This window comes from Tiliqua scincoides, chromosome 4, assembly GCF_035046505.1.
Source record: "Tiliqua scincoides isolate rTilSci1 chromosome 4, rTilSci1.hap2, whole genome shotgun sequence".
Taxonomy (NCBI): Eukaryota; Metazoa; Chordata; class Lepidosauria; order Squamata; family Scincidae; genus Tiliqua; species Tiliqua scincoides.
In genome coordinates this window covers 7,396,431-7,410,113 of record NC_089824.1, presented here as the reverse complement: position 1 = coordinate 7,410,113, position 13,683 = coordinate 7,396,431, and the positions used below count along the sequence as shown (strand labels likewise).

Here is a 13,683-nt window from a genome sequence, read left to right as displayed (position 1 = left end):
TCTCTCTCTCTCTCTCTCTCTCTCTCTCTCAGCAAGAGACAGTCAAACATATAAACAAGACTTTATTAAACCCCCAGCGATGCTCACACAAAAATGGTTAATACCAGAAAGTTGCAATACATAAAAATACTCAGTCACATTGTGAAGGCAGCGCAAAGCTTCATGCTGCAGGTGGATTTTAAGAGAGACATTAAAGGACAACTCTTCCACTAGGTTCATATAGCCTAATTATATCTGGAGGATCTTTTTACAAAAAGAAAATCTTTCCTCTCATCAGAGAATAAAGCTGCAGAGAAGTAAAGAAAGGAAAGGAGACAATAACATGAGACCAGCTTCCTAGGTGTGTTATAGGCACTACAGATACATTTGCAAGCAGGAGATGGGAGCATTATGAAAGCATCCCATGGAGATGCTGGAGTTTGGGTGGAGGAGAATAATTCATTTCTTCCTCTGCCTAACTCAGCCTGTCAAATCAGGCGATCGACCCATCTAGGGTTTCACACAAAGTGATGTTTGAAGTGAATTGAAGCACTTCTCCGACAGACAACCATCTGAGAGCATCCATGGGAAGGCAAATGTCTGAAATTTCTGAGAGAATTGTTCTGTACATGCTTGGAGTTTTTCCTCCTACATCAGGGAACCCGTTTGCCCCAAGTGACCAACTATCATAAGTTTCCAGTATCTTACCCATGCATGGTACCTGCTTTCTCTTTCAGGCTGAAATCCTATACAAACTTATCTGGAACTCAATGGGATTTTCAGCCCAATCTTAAACTTTCAGTGGGGAACCGCCCAGCCAAAGTTTCCCTCCCACATCTCTTCCTATTGATGGTCTGGCTTTGTCCCTCTAGCATCCAGCCTGCCTGCCTGCTTGTCTTTCTATAAGCTTGGATGCTTATAGTGTTGTGTAAAAGGAGGAGACATTCTTGCATGGCACCACTGGTAAGAAGAAAAACAAAGGAATTTTGTGCGGGATGGGGACTGAGATAGGGTCCCATTTACTTACATGAGCCGAAACTTTGAATCACAGAATATCTGCATGAGAAACTGACAAAGCTAGATTTTTTCCTTAAGGGAAAGGGTTTCTGCAGATCTCATAACTGGGTTTCTGGTTCTTCTCTATGGGCTTCCTCTTCCTCTATGAAAACTCTCCAGAGGATGAGCTTCAGGTTCTCCCTACAAAGACCCCTCTTCTTTCCCCCAACCAAGAAATACAGGAGGGGGTTAACAAAGCTATTTAGAGATGCACATAACCAACCATAGACAGCGACATTATAACAAAGTGAATTTAACCATTCCTCATAAGAAGACGAAGGATTAGTCTCAATTAAATATATGATGTTCAATGGGAAGGCAAAGATGAGGAAGAAGAAGAGAGTCAGCAAGATGGCCATTAAAAGCTTCCCACACTGGCGCTGTTGTGATTTAAAGCAGAATTTGACAAACAGGATCAGTGTGGAGATCGTCATGAGTGGGAGGCAGACCACGGTATTCACCAAAATTACAAGGAATAGTGGGAGAAGACTAGAAGTTTTCAAGGAAACAGGAAAGTGTTGCAAATTCCATGACCCAGTAAAGTGAGAAGCCATATCAGGGCACACAGAACAGTGGACAACTTTTCTGGGCGGCGGCATCGATACCAAAGTGGGAAGAGGACAGACACACACCTGTCAGCACTGATGGCTGTCAGTAGAAATTGGCTAGTGCTATAAAAAAAAAAAAAAGGAAAGACTTTCACTCACAACATAAACATCAAGCAAACTGCGAAAAAAAATGCCTTGGTACAAGATGCATATCTACAATGCTTACTACAGCTATAGAAATTGAGAATACAAGGTCTCCAAAGTCAGCCACAGCCAAGTTCAGGATGTAGATGGTGAAGGGAGTCCTCTTCATGCGGAAGCCCAGAAGCCAAACGACTGCTCCATTCCCCAGGAGTCCAAATAAGCAGACCACACAGGTGAAGGTAAAAATGAGAGAAAATCCTACAACTGGTGCATAATGCCCAGAATCAAGAGTGCCATTGACAATTGCATGATTGTCCTGTTTAGTACTCATAAGTGATGGATATGGGTCACAGAAAAAAAACAACTCAAGTTTGTTGTTCTTGATTCTGCTTCGTGGAGAAATGCCCCTGTCTGGGGGAAGAGAGAGAGAGAGAGAGAGAGAGATGGATTTAGTTTGTGCCATCAGGTGAACAAGCAGTAATAAGAGGAATAGTTTCCAGATCATGGTTCTGTTCACCTAGATACCTTTCCTCTTGGGGTACTATGCAAGCTTGTCCTTTATCTTCATATGTTTTTATTATTGATCTGGAATCCTGGCTAGCTAAGGTTAGAAACTGAATTTGTTAAGGGGAACAAGGTAAGCCCTAACAGCGGCAATGGGTGAACTTGAACCTGCATCAGCAATATCACTGGCGAAAGTCCATGTTGATCTGTGTCAGCGGTTCAGATCCAGGAAGGGGGATAGGATACAGCATGGATGGATGAGTCAGGCGTGGCTTGGCCCAAATCGAAGTCTCCGCCCCCACAACTCGACTCGAAAACGAGTCATAACAGGCGGACTTTCTGAGTTTCGCGACTCAAAAAGACTCAAGTCTCAGCCTGCCACTGATCGCTAAAAAAATGCTGCTCAGTTACTTTCAGGCATGACTCTGGAAGAAAGGAAGGATGTTCTGGGGGAGCCAAAGTACCCACTATCTGTCCAGGTGTCCCATAATAACAGCAGCCTAACAAACCAAACATGAGAGATTTACGCTCTGCATGTCAAGCAAGCAGCACACAGTCAAGAATCACACACACACACACACACACACCCCTCTGGTGTGCAACCTGCTTCACCTAACTCTGCTTCGTGAGCATGTGTTTCACAGCTCAGACACACAGCTGACCGAAGTGTGAACTGGAGGTGTCAGAGGGGTGCTCGACCCATCCCCGCCCTCTCTTCCACTCCCGCAATCAGCAGCAGTAGGTAGGGCACTTGTTTGCTTGCCTGCCACCAACGTGGCCAGACCCCCAGGGGTGGAGAAGGCACTAGTGGTGGCACTGCTACTGGCATGAGATGGTGGATGGCTGGCAGCACCAGGAGGAGCTCCATGGACCCCATCAGGTAGGCTTAATCAAGGGAGGCAGGCTGGAAACACAAGATGCTGCTCGTTAGGCAGGCACACAATGACTGACAGCAGGACGTTTCCAGAGGACAGGAGGATATTCTCCAAGTTGGGGGGCTGGAGGATTTCATAAAACTGTGCATGCAGCAGATTGGACGGAAATGTGGCTCTCCCGTGCACGCTTAGGTGTTTCTGGAAGAAAGGAAAGGGTGTCCTGTTCTCCGAGATGGGGGGTGGGAGATTTTCAAAAAGTTGACAATGCACCAGATTGGTTGAATTGTGCCGCTCATATATTGAGGCAGAGGCCCCACGGGTGGGCCCCCCAGACCTTCTCTTTCTCACCGATGTAGGGCAACACTTAGAGGCATTTCTGGAAGAAAGAGATGGGAAGTCTGAAGTCCCTCCCAGTCCTCTTCCTTCACAGGAAGGAAGGGACACAAACCCCGTGGGAGGAGAGCAGCAAGATGGATGATGATGATGATGATGATGATGATGATGATGCAGTCACTCCAAGGACAAAGCAGGGAGGCCGCTTTCCATGGAAAATCAGCAAAGAAGTCTTGGATTATTAAGCATTTGTAAGTGCCTGGGATCATCAGGCAGGTGCTCGGCCTAGGCCAGGTGGCAGACCAACTGTGATTTATTTAATTTTATTTATTTATTTATTTATTTATTTATTTATAGGATTTTTATCCTGCCTTTTTCCCACACCAAAGGGGACTCAAGGCAATTAACAATAACATAAAATAATATATTATTAAAAACAATCCACATTAAAACAATTAAAACATTAAAACACCCAGGATCACCCACTATTAAAATAGAAGTCATTTTAAAAAAAGCACTAGCCCCCAGTGTTAGTTAAATGCCTTCATAAACAAGAAGGTCTCGAGGCCCTGCTGAAAGGTCTCCAGAGATGGAGTTGCTCTTAATTCCATTGCCGTCTTCGTCCCGAACCCCGGCCTGAAGCCAGACTGAAATGGATCCAGATAATCAGTTATTGGGGTTATAGGAGGGCGCCTATCATTTCCAGAAGACAGGAGGGGTGTAGTCTGACACTTACAGTGGGGAGCAGTCAGGGAGCCCAGGACACTTTCCACAAGTAAGTCATCTTGGAAGTTTTCAAGTTTTATGATCTACTCTGAATGCCTGCAAATTGGGTTGCTTACTGCTGCAGCCTCAGTCACAAAGGGAGGGCTGCACTGGGGTCAGGAACTGGCATGGGCTAGATGCAGCGAGAAAGTCAGGCACTCTGGTGGGCCCAGGACAGGTGGGGCTGTCTCAGCAGAGTACGTCACTGTGGGTGGACACTGCTCCAGGTCCACACTACAGGTTTTCCCGCTGCTTCTGGGAGGCAAGAGGCAGAAGTGCCAACATACTGCAACAACTCTTCCCCCCCCCTCCACACACACACAACACCACTATACAATCAGCACAGATGGTAGGACAGTGCTGACTGCCTGGGAGCCACAGGGAGGCATCAGAACTTGGACAGGCCATAAGGCAAACTTCATGAGAGTTACTGGAGTCAAGCAGCCCGTTGCTGGTGGAGCTCCCGACTCAGAGGCTGCCTCATACTTCTGGAAGAGAGGCGTTCAACTCTCCAAGATGGGGGGGGGGAGTACCCACCATCCAGGTGCACAATGACAGCCTAACAGAACCCTGGACATGAGACAACCCTCTGCATGTCAAGCAGGCAGCGGCCTGGCCATCACGTGTGTTGTGCCGCTCAGAGACACATCTCCAGTCTGAAGGGAATGGTGCACTGACCTGCAGTCAGGAAGACTCATGGGGGAACCCATGTCCCAGTGGCATGGCTCAGACATGACTTCGGTCTTCCAGAGGCGATGGGCTGCCCACGATATGATTCGGTATGGTATAATATGACACGATACAATGCAACACATTTTGATACGATGCAATAAGATTCAATACGATACATGATACAATATGAGTTGATACGAAAGGAAGGGGTGATGACAATGAGGAGGAGGACCCAAGGTCATCCCTCTGGCACCAGCACAGTGTGGTCAGATATGACTGTGCTCTATGGACCAACAGGGTCTGCAGTGGCGCATGAGTGAGGTGCTGGCTGTTCGTCATGCCATAGCAGTTGTGATCCTATTAACTAGGAGATCGCCTGTCATTTCCAGAATACAGGAGGGGTGTGCTAGTGCAATTCCATAGGAAGGGCCGATGAGGTGGGCAGACAATCATGCTGAGGGCCCAAGGCCCGTGGGCCTGCCACGCCACAGCACGGAGCAGTCTGAGGGTGGCAGGATATGGACCTGATTGTGAAGAGGCTGCCGTTCCTGAAAGTTCAAACACAAATGCTTGGTGTGTGTGACTGAGGAACAGCAGGAAAGTCCCCCATTGATTGTGGTTCTGGAATACAGAAGGAGTGTACTATGATTCGATACAATACTATAGGAAGGGTTGATGACAATGATGAGGAGCGTTCCAGGGCAGTGGACCTCCTTCGGACACCAGCACAGAGAGGTCAGGTAGGGTTGTACTATATGGGCCACCAAGGACTGCAGCGGAGCATGAGTCTCACCCATACACAGTACCTGTTTTCGCTTTCAGACTGAAATCCTATACATGCTTATCTGGAACTCAAGGGCATTTTCAATCTAATCTTATGCTTCCAGTGGGGAACTGCACATCTGAGGTCTCCCTCCACATCTCTTCCTGTTGATCGTCTGGCTATGTTCCTCTAGCATCCAGCCTGCCTGCCTCCCTTTCTATAAGCTTGCATGCTGATAGTGTTGTGTAAAAGGAAGAGACACTCTTGCTTGGCACCACTGGTAAGAAGAAAAACAAAGGTATTTCGTGTGCAGGGGGAAGAGATAGGGTCCCCTCTTATCGGTGGTTTCTGTATCTGTAGGGGGCTGCTGGAATGTATCCCCCATGGATAGGGGGGAATGCTTGTATTTACATGAGCTGAAACTCGGAATTACAGGATATCTGCATGAGAAATTGAAAAAGCCAGATTTTTACTTAGGGGAGGGGGCTTCTACAGATCACCTAACTGGGTTTCCGGTTCTTCTGTACAGGTTTCCTCCTCCTCTATGAAAACTCTTCGGAGAACGAGCTTCAGGTTCTCCCTACAGAGACCCCTCTTCTTTCTCCCAACCAGGAAATACAGCAGGGGGTTAACAAAGCTGTTTAGAGATGAAAGTAACAAACCAAATTCAGGGAGGTTGTAGCATGTTACAATTAACCAATCCTCCAGAGAAGACCAATCACTAAACCTAATTAAATATATGATGTTCAATGGAAAGGCAAAGATGAGAAAGAAGAAGAGAGTCAGCAAGATGACCATTATAAGCTTACCCCGCTGGCGCTGTTGTGATTTAAAGCAGAATCTGACAAACAGAATCAGTGTGGACACCATAATGGGTGGGAGGCAGACCACAGCATTCACCAAAATTCCAAGGAATAGTGCGAACAAAGCATAAGAGCTCCAAGTAAAGTAGACAGTGAGGCAAATTCCTTGAACCAGGAAAGTGAGAAGCCATATCAGGGCACACAGAACAGTGGAAAACGTTTTAGGGCGGCGGAATCGATACCAAAATGGGAAGAGGACAGATGTACACCTGTCAATGCTGATTGATGTCAGTAGAAATTGACTGGAGCTGTAAAAAAAAAAAGAAAATAAATCCACTCACAGCATAAACAGAAAGCAAACTCTTATAGAGATGTGTTTGTTCAAGATGATGCATTCGTACAATAGTTATTATAGCCATAAGAATGGATGATATCAGGACCCCACAGTCAGCGACAGCCAAGTTCAGGATATAGATGCTGAAGGGAGTCCTCTTCATGCGGAAGCCAAGAAGCCAGAGGACTGCTCCGTTCCCCGCAAGTCCAAATATGCAGACCAGACAGGTGAAGGCACAAAGGAGAGACACTCTTAAAACTGTTGCATTATGCCAAGAATCAGCAGTGCCTTTGTCCACTGTATGATTAGCACTCATAATATTTGATGGGGGTGTGTAACAGTAATTGATCATCTCAAATTTTTGATTCTTGACTCAGTTTCTTGGACAAACACTCCTGTCTGGGGGAATAGAGAGAGAGAGACCTGGATTTAATTTGTGCCATCCTGGCAGACAAGCAGTAATAAGAGGCATAGTTTTCCCTCTGGTTCTGCTGGCCTCCTGCATTCAGTGAGTGGCTGGTATCAATGGAGCTTCAGACCAAAAATAGCAATCGCTGCTTCCATTTTCAATGTTGCTGAAAACTGGTCAGTTCAGTTCTTATTCCCTGACACGCAGATGAGTGTCAGGACAGGAGAGTTATTCAGCCCTGACCTTTCACAGCAAGATTTATTCCAAATGCTCCTAACTATTCTTCATTTGCTCTGTCATTGTCACACCTGTTGCCTTTTCAGTGTTATTGCAAGGGGAACAGGTTAGTATAGCTGAGTGGTATAGTATACCTGTTTTGCCTGATCTCAAGGCCAAGCTCCATCTAGAGAATTATAACCACTTTAAGCTAATTAGCTCCCCTTCTTTCCCCAACAGTGGTCCTAGTTCTGCCCTTCAGCACTGCTGAACCCCACCACCAGGATAGTTCACCTGTTCAACCTGCAGAGGTCCTCCTTCCTCCCCACAGCTCCTCCTGCCACTACAGTAGCACCTGGGTTCTCAGCAGGTTTTGGGCATGGCAGCCACACACCAACCAGTGACTCTAGCAGTTGTCAGAAGTCCATTTACCCCATCTGTCCTTCAGTCCCTCAGCAGTTGCCATCTCAGAATTTCCTACCTCCTTCCTATAAGGTGCTCCTTATATCCCTAGAGCCTCATTGCCTCTAGTGGCTGGAGCTGTGCAGCAAAACCTCTGCTGAATGTCCAGGCCTTAACCCTTAAAGGGGCCACTGCTGACACCACATGCTACCTCCTCGAGGGATCTTGTGCATTTCCATTACAGTTCCTAAGAATTATGCCAGCAACAGAGCAAGTACTCCCTGGGGCATTTGGTGGGCTGCTGTGAGATACAGGAAGCTGGACTAGATGGGCCTATGGCCTGAGCCAGCGGGGCTGTTCTTATGCTCTTAACTACAATTCCCAGGAAGCCTTGCAGGTCTCTTGTTATCTGGTGTGCTCCCTGGGGCATTTGGTGGGCCGCTGTGAGATACAGGAAGCTGGACTAGATGGGCCTATGGCCTGATCCAGTGGGGCTGTTCTTATGTTCTTATGTTCTTAGTACTGCTCTGAGGAGTCCCATCAGGGTCCATGTGGCAGCTGGGAAGTTAACATAAGTCTGACCCTTCACACCCTTCACACCTTTGATGCTTGTACCTGGACAGAACAGAGAGAATCTGCTTAGTGAGTTTCTACCTCTTGAAAGAAGCCAGATTTGTCTGTCTCCCCTTAAGCACAGTATGCAGATTGTGATTAAAAGCTGCTTTATTGATCACTGGCAATCCAAAAAGGAAGGTGACAAAAAGGAGTCCTTGCAACGCTAGTTTTAACACAGTAAAGCACAGCTGAGCACAGAGATGTAAAGAGGCAGGAACAGCACAGACCTGATCAGGTCCACACAGAAGTAGATTCTATTCAGTTCAGTGGAAGGTTCTTTCTAGAGCTTCCTCCACAACAGATTCTGTACATTTCTATGGGAGAAAAAGGTACACAAAGGTGGTGCACCAGACTCTTGTGTGTGCGGTCTTCTGCTTATCAGTCTCTTGCTGTCCTTGTGACTGTGTGTCTGACCTGTGGGTGAAACACCCCACGAACCCCTGTGCCACTTCCTCAAGCACGACCAATAGCCACTGTGCCAGAGAGGCTGGGCAACTATTCTTCGGTCGGCCTCAATGTGCTCTCCCTCTTGAGAAAGCCGATTCAGCTCACTTGCCATGCTCCCCTCCTTGAAATCAGGAATGGCTGCAGCCCAGCCCAGGTTTGCTTCTTAAGGTGTTCCCACCTTTTTCACCCCACCCTCAATCCAGGGGATTTCCTGTTCAGTCATGAACTCTGCAAACATGTGGAATCAACCCATTCCATTGAAATTTCCACTTGCAGGCTTGGGACAAGAGTTAAGAACTGCTCAAGTGGTGAGACTAAGCTCCCCCTCCCCATTGCAAATCATTCTGCCCAGGAGTTCAGTTCTTTAGCTGTTGGCCCACAATGATCTTTCACAGAGGTTTGAACAGTGGGATCCTTCTTTGTCTTTCTCCCTCAGCTCCCCGAACCTACCTAATCCCTTACCTAATCCCCCTTCCCTTCTTTCTCCATCCATGCTCCATCTCTTCTCCTCCTAAGGACTATCTATCCCTATCCCTAAGGACTATCTACCTAAGGACTTTTCTGTCCCCTCTTTCTTGCTTTTCTCCCTATAGTTCTAGATAGGCTCCAGCATACAGGAATGTTTAGGAACAGTTTTCCTTTGCCTAACTGGAAGAGTGAGTGAGCATGTTCAGCTGGACACTCTTTCTGCTTCCTTTTCTCAGTTACTAAGAGCCCAATCCTGTGCTAGGCGGCACAGCTCCGTGTTGCTGAGCACTGTGGCAAACGTGCCTTAAGGCACGTTTGTGAGCCTCACCGGCAGGCTCCCGCCCGTGCCGGCTGGTGCTGGGTTAGTGCAGGGCAGTTGCCCAGCTTCCAGGACTCGGTGGTCTCCCGGACCGCCGAGCCACGGCATGGTAGGCGGGGGCGGGGATAGGGGTGGGGAGGAGGCGTTCTGGGGAGGGAGGAGGCTGGGGGAAGGTGAAGAGAGGACGGGGGGAGGCGTGCTGGGGAGCAAGCTGGAGGCATGCCGAGGGGAAGAAGGGAGGGGAGTCCGCAGAGCTCTGCTCTGCAGGATCCAAGGCGCTTGTGTAGGGTTCCATGCCCTGCAAGAGTGCTTTGACCTTACTCAGCGGTAAAGTGAGTAGCCCCATTGCGGGCTGCTTACCTTACCCGGGAGAGGGGGACAAAAGTCCCCTTCTCCCGAGGCACCTCCCGCGCTAGCCCAGGAGGCGCAGGATCCAGCAGCAGTCCTTCTCGGTGCCACCGAGCCTGGGCGCCCCGGGCAGCTCAAGATTGGGCTGCCCGATGGTGAAGTTGTTGCCCAAATAGTTGCACCAATATAATTCATCCAATCAGCTATATCTACAGGCAGACTGCATTGATTAAGAACATAAGAACAGCCCCACTGGATCAGGCCAGAGGCATAGTATTATAATATTGATATTTACAACTATCACTGTACAAAGGACTTTTCAGAGAAACACAGTGCAATGACTAGATTCCTGCCCCGAGGAATATACAAACCTACATCCCAACTGTATCCCCTCCAGCACAGAGCATGCAGAGTTGCCTATGGAGTACATTCAGTAGTGGGCGATCTCTGAGATAGATAAGTTAAATTATTTTGACTTACCTCACTGTAAACCACCTGGTCACCAACAGGTCTCCTTGCATCAACTGTTTCAGTCCCCCGGGAGCAGCTCCTTCAGTTGTTTAACTGGTGTAAGTTTGGAGATCTAAAGGGGGAATGTTGAGTCAAGAAAAGGGGGATAAGATCTGACTGCCACCAAGGCCCACCCTCTCCCACACTCAAGCTGTTCCCTGCACACCGTGCCCCAATCCACACCCCTGCTGCCACTTTACCTGATATGGAGGAATAGTCTAGCAATTTCTGACTTGCGCATGTGGGGCCTCTAGACATCTGCATCAATTGTCCCACAGCGAATGACAGCAAGATCATGAGATCTACTGCCATAGGTCCCCAAAAGATTCACCAAAGTCCCCAAAGAGCCTCCCATAAATTACAGGAGTGGGAAACACAACAATGAGAATGAAAAGGCTTCATTGTGATTTTGGATGAAGCTAAGAGAGTTTGCTTTGGTGGAAGAGTAGGAAGGAAGAGAGGAATTGATAGCACAAAGGAGAATTCAGCTGCATGAAAGATTCCATGCAGAGAATGTCCTACCTTCTTCCAATCCACGCTTTTCACACCGGGGAGCAAAGAGGCTGCAGATGTTTCTTTTTCAGATGAGGAAGATCTCAGTCAAATTCTTCTTCTGCATTCACAAAGAATCTGTTTCTCCCACACTGAGCAGCCAACACTGAACACAGAGTGGCTGAAAAGTGCTTTATATTGCTTGGGCATTGGGGGGAGGGCCACAGGGTTCATAGCATGATTGCCTCATCTCCAAATGCATTTTCTGTTCTTCTGTTAAGCCCAGGAAATGTGTAGTTCCTAAATCTGAGTGCTTCTGAGGAATCCTTCCACGTAAATTTTCACTCTATTATTTGAAAAACTTGTAAGCTGAGTAATGAAAAAACCCAGAATCCATGGGTCTGTCAGTTATATGAGTCTTGATGGCTGGTAGAAAGTGCTGGGGAGGAGGTAGCGGTTGTGGTGCATGTCGGCACCAACGACGTGGGGAAGTGTGGCCGGGAGGTCCTGGAGGCCAAATTTAGGCTATTAGGTAGGAAGCTGAAAGCCAGAACCCCAAAGGTAGCCTTCTCGGAAGTGCTACCTGTTCCATGCGCAGGGCCAGCTAGGCAGGCGGAGATCAGGGGTCTCAATGCGTGGATGAGATGGTGGTGTAGGGAGGAAGGGTTTAGATTCATTAGGTACTGGGGAACGTTTTGGGACAAGCGGGGCCTGTAAAAGAGGGACAGGCTTCACTTGAACCAGAATGGAACCAGACTGCTGGTGCATAACATTAAAAAGGTAGCAGAGGGCAGGGCTTTTAAACTGATCCCAGGGGGAAGGCCGACAGGAGCCGAGGGGCATCCGGTTCGGAACTCCTCATCCCTATGGGATGAGGATGGGGAGGTTAGAGAACAACAAGACAAAGGCAGAGTAGGAGAAGAAATTGGGAAAGGTAGCATGATGGGATGTGATAGACAGTTTGGCACAGTGAGGGGATGCGGGGGAAAAGGAGCGAATAAGCAGCCCATCCTGGGGCATTCCATGTACAAATACTTTTATGCAAATGCCCGGAGTCACCGAGCAAAGATGGGAGAACTGGAATGTCTGGTGACAGGGGAAAACATTGACATAGTTGCATGTTACAAGATGCATGTTACAAGTTACAAGATGAATGTATCTTGTTGTCTTGTGTGCTCCCTGAAGCATTTGGTGGGCCACTGTGATATACAGCAAGCTGGACTAGATGGGCCTTTGGCCTGATCCAGCAGGGCTTTTCTTAGGTTCTTAGGCTTGATACAGTTCTTTTTGAATTTTATCCCAACCAGAGAAGATACTCAGATCCATGTATTAGTTAAGAACCTCATCAGTTAAAACCGAAACATAGGGAATTTCCCTGGCAAAAGGTTTCTTATACATTTATTCCAGATCACTAACAAATTTTAAATAATAGAGCTGTTTCTTACCTGAGCAAATTCTGTATTAAATTATGTTCAAAGTAGTCCTTTCAAACAGATCTTAATCAGTACTGGACTTGCCCTCAAGGCGCCCCGGGGAAAGGTCTGTGAAGCTGCCGTTCCCCCCCCCCCCGTTCAATGCCACCCCCCATACTTACTGGGCAAAACAGAGTCTTGTGCGACATCCAGACCAGCCAGGGAGGCATTCTAAGGCGGTCTTAAAACAGTACTTAAACTTAAACTGTACAGGAAAAAAAACAACAGAAGAACAATTTCTGATCATGTAGGAAGCCTCAGTATGGATTCCCCCTTGGTCCTAGAGGCGTGCGCAGTCAGCACTCGGGCTAGTTGACCAGTGCCATGTCGGCCGCTGATCTTAATGAAAACTTTTTTCTAAGTTCATCACAGGTTACATGTCTTGATAGGTATGTGCAAATTTCTGATTTTAGAAGGAGGCTGCCTCAAAATGGCAAATGCAGGGGAGGGCACCAAGATGCAGGTCGTGTCTTGCTGTCTTGTGTGCTCCCTGAAGCATTTGGTGGGACACTGTGAGATGCAGGAAGCTGGACTAGATGGGTCCGCTTTGACCTGATCTAGCGGGGCTCTTTTTATGTTCTTATGTACATTTCAGGCCAGGTGTGAACCAAGTTTAAATCCACCTCCATAAGGAATGTAGGGTATGGCTCAGTGAAACAGAGGGCAATGTTTAGTGTTAGTGAATGGAAAAACTACAGCCCTGAAGACATCTGGACCACGTAGGGCTCTAAGGGCCATAACCAGCACCATGAACTCAGCCCAGAAACCAATTGGTGATGAATGCAAAGAATCAAGAGTGCTGTGGTCACACTGAGCAACCTCAGTCAACAACCTGGCTGATGCATTTCCTTGTCACTTGTCCAAGACCTTGTCCAAGACCTCCTTGTCACTAAGGTTTCTTGTCTCAGGAAGAAGTTCTGGAGCCAGGACAACCTGCAGACTGTGAACCTGCTCTTTAAAGGGAAATCCCATCATGGGACAGCTTGGTCAGCATTCCCCAGACCAACAGGACACCCAGTTGACAGCTCTTCCATTTTGTCTGGATTCAGTTTCAGTCTGTTCTCTCCATCGAGACTCACACAACTGGCAGTCCCAAGGATTCTGGGTTTCCTCAGTACTCAGCTTTCAAAGGTCGTTGCATGTCTTTCAAAGTACACCCTGCAAATTTATCTGATGTTGTGGACAGATTTTCTCAAAAAGCATTGAGGT

At 47.6% G+C, this 13,683-nt stretch overlaps 1 protein-coding gene and 1 pseudogene across 1 annotated transcript; both read right to left on the bottom strand.

Moving 5' to 3' along the window:
• Window positions 1-1,094: 1,094 nt before the first annotated feature.
• LOC136647587 (mas-related G-protein coupled receptor member H-like) lies at window positions 1,095-3,099 on the bottom strand (annotated as a pseudogene).
• Window positions 3,100-6,128: 3,029 nt separating this feature from the next.
• LOC136647586 (mas-related G-protein coupled receptor member H-like) lies at window positions 6,129-8,977 on the bottom strand. Its single transcript, XM_066623211.1, has 3 exons — window positions 8,857-8,977; window positions 6,807-7,034; window positions 6,129-6,763 (listed from the first exon to the last, which is right to left on the bottom strand). Exons 1-3 carry the CDS (start codon window positions 8,975-8,977, stop codon window positions 6,129-6,131), a joined length of 984 nt encoding a protein of 327 aa, XP_066479308.1.
• Window positions 8,978-13,683: the final 4,706 nt, after the last annotated feature.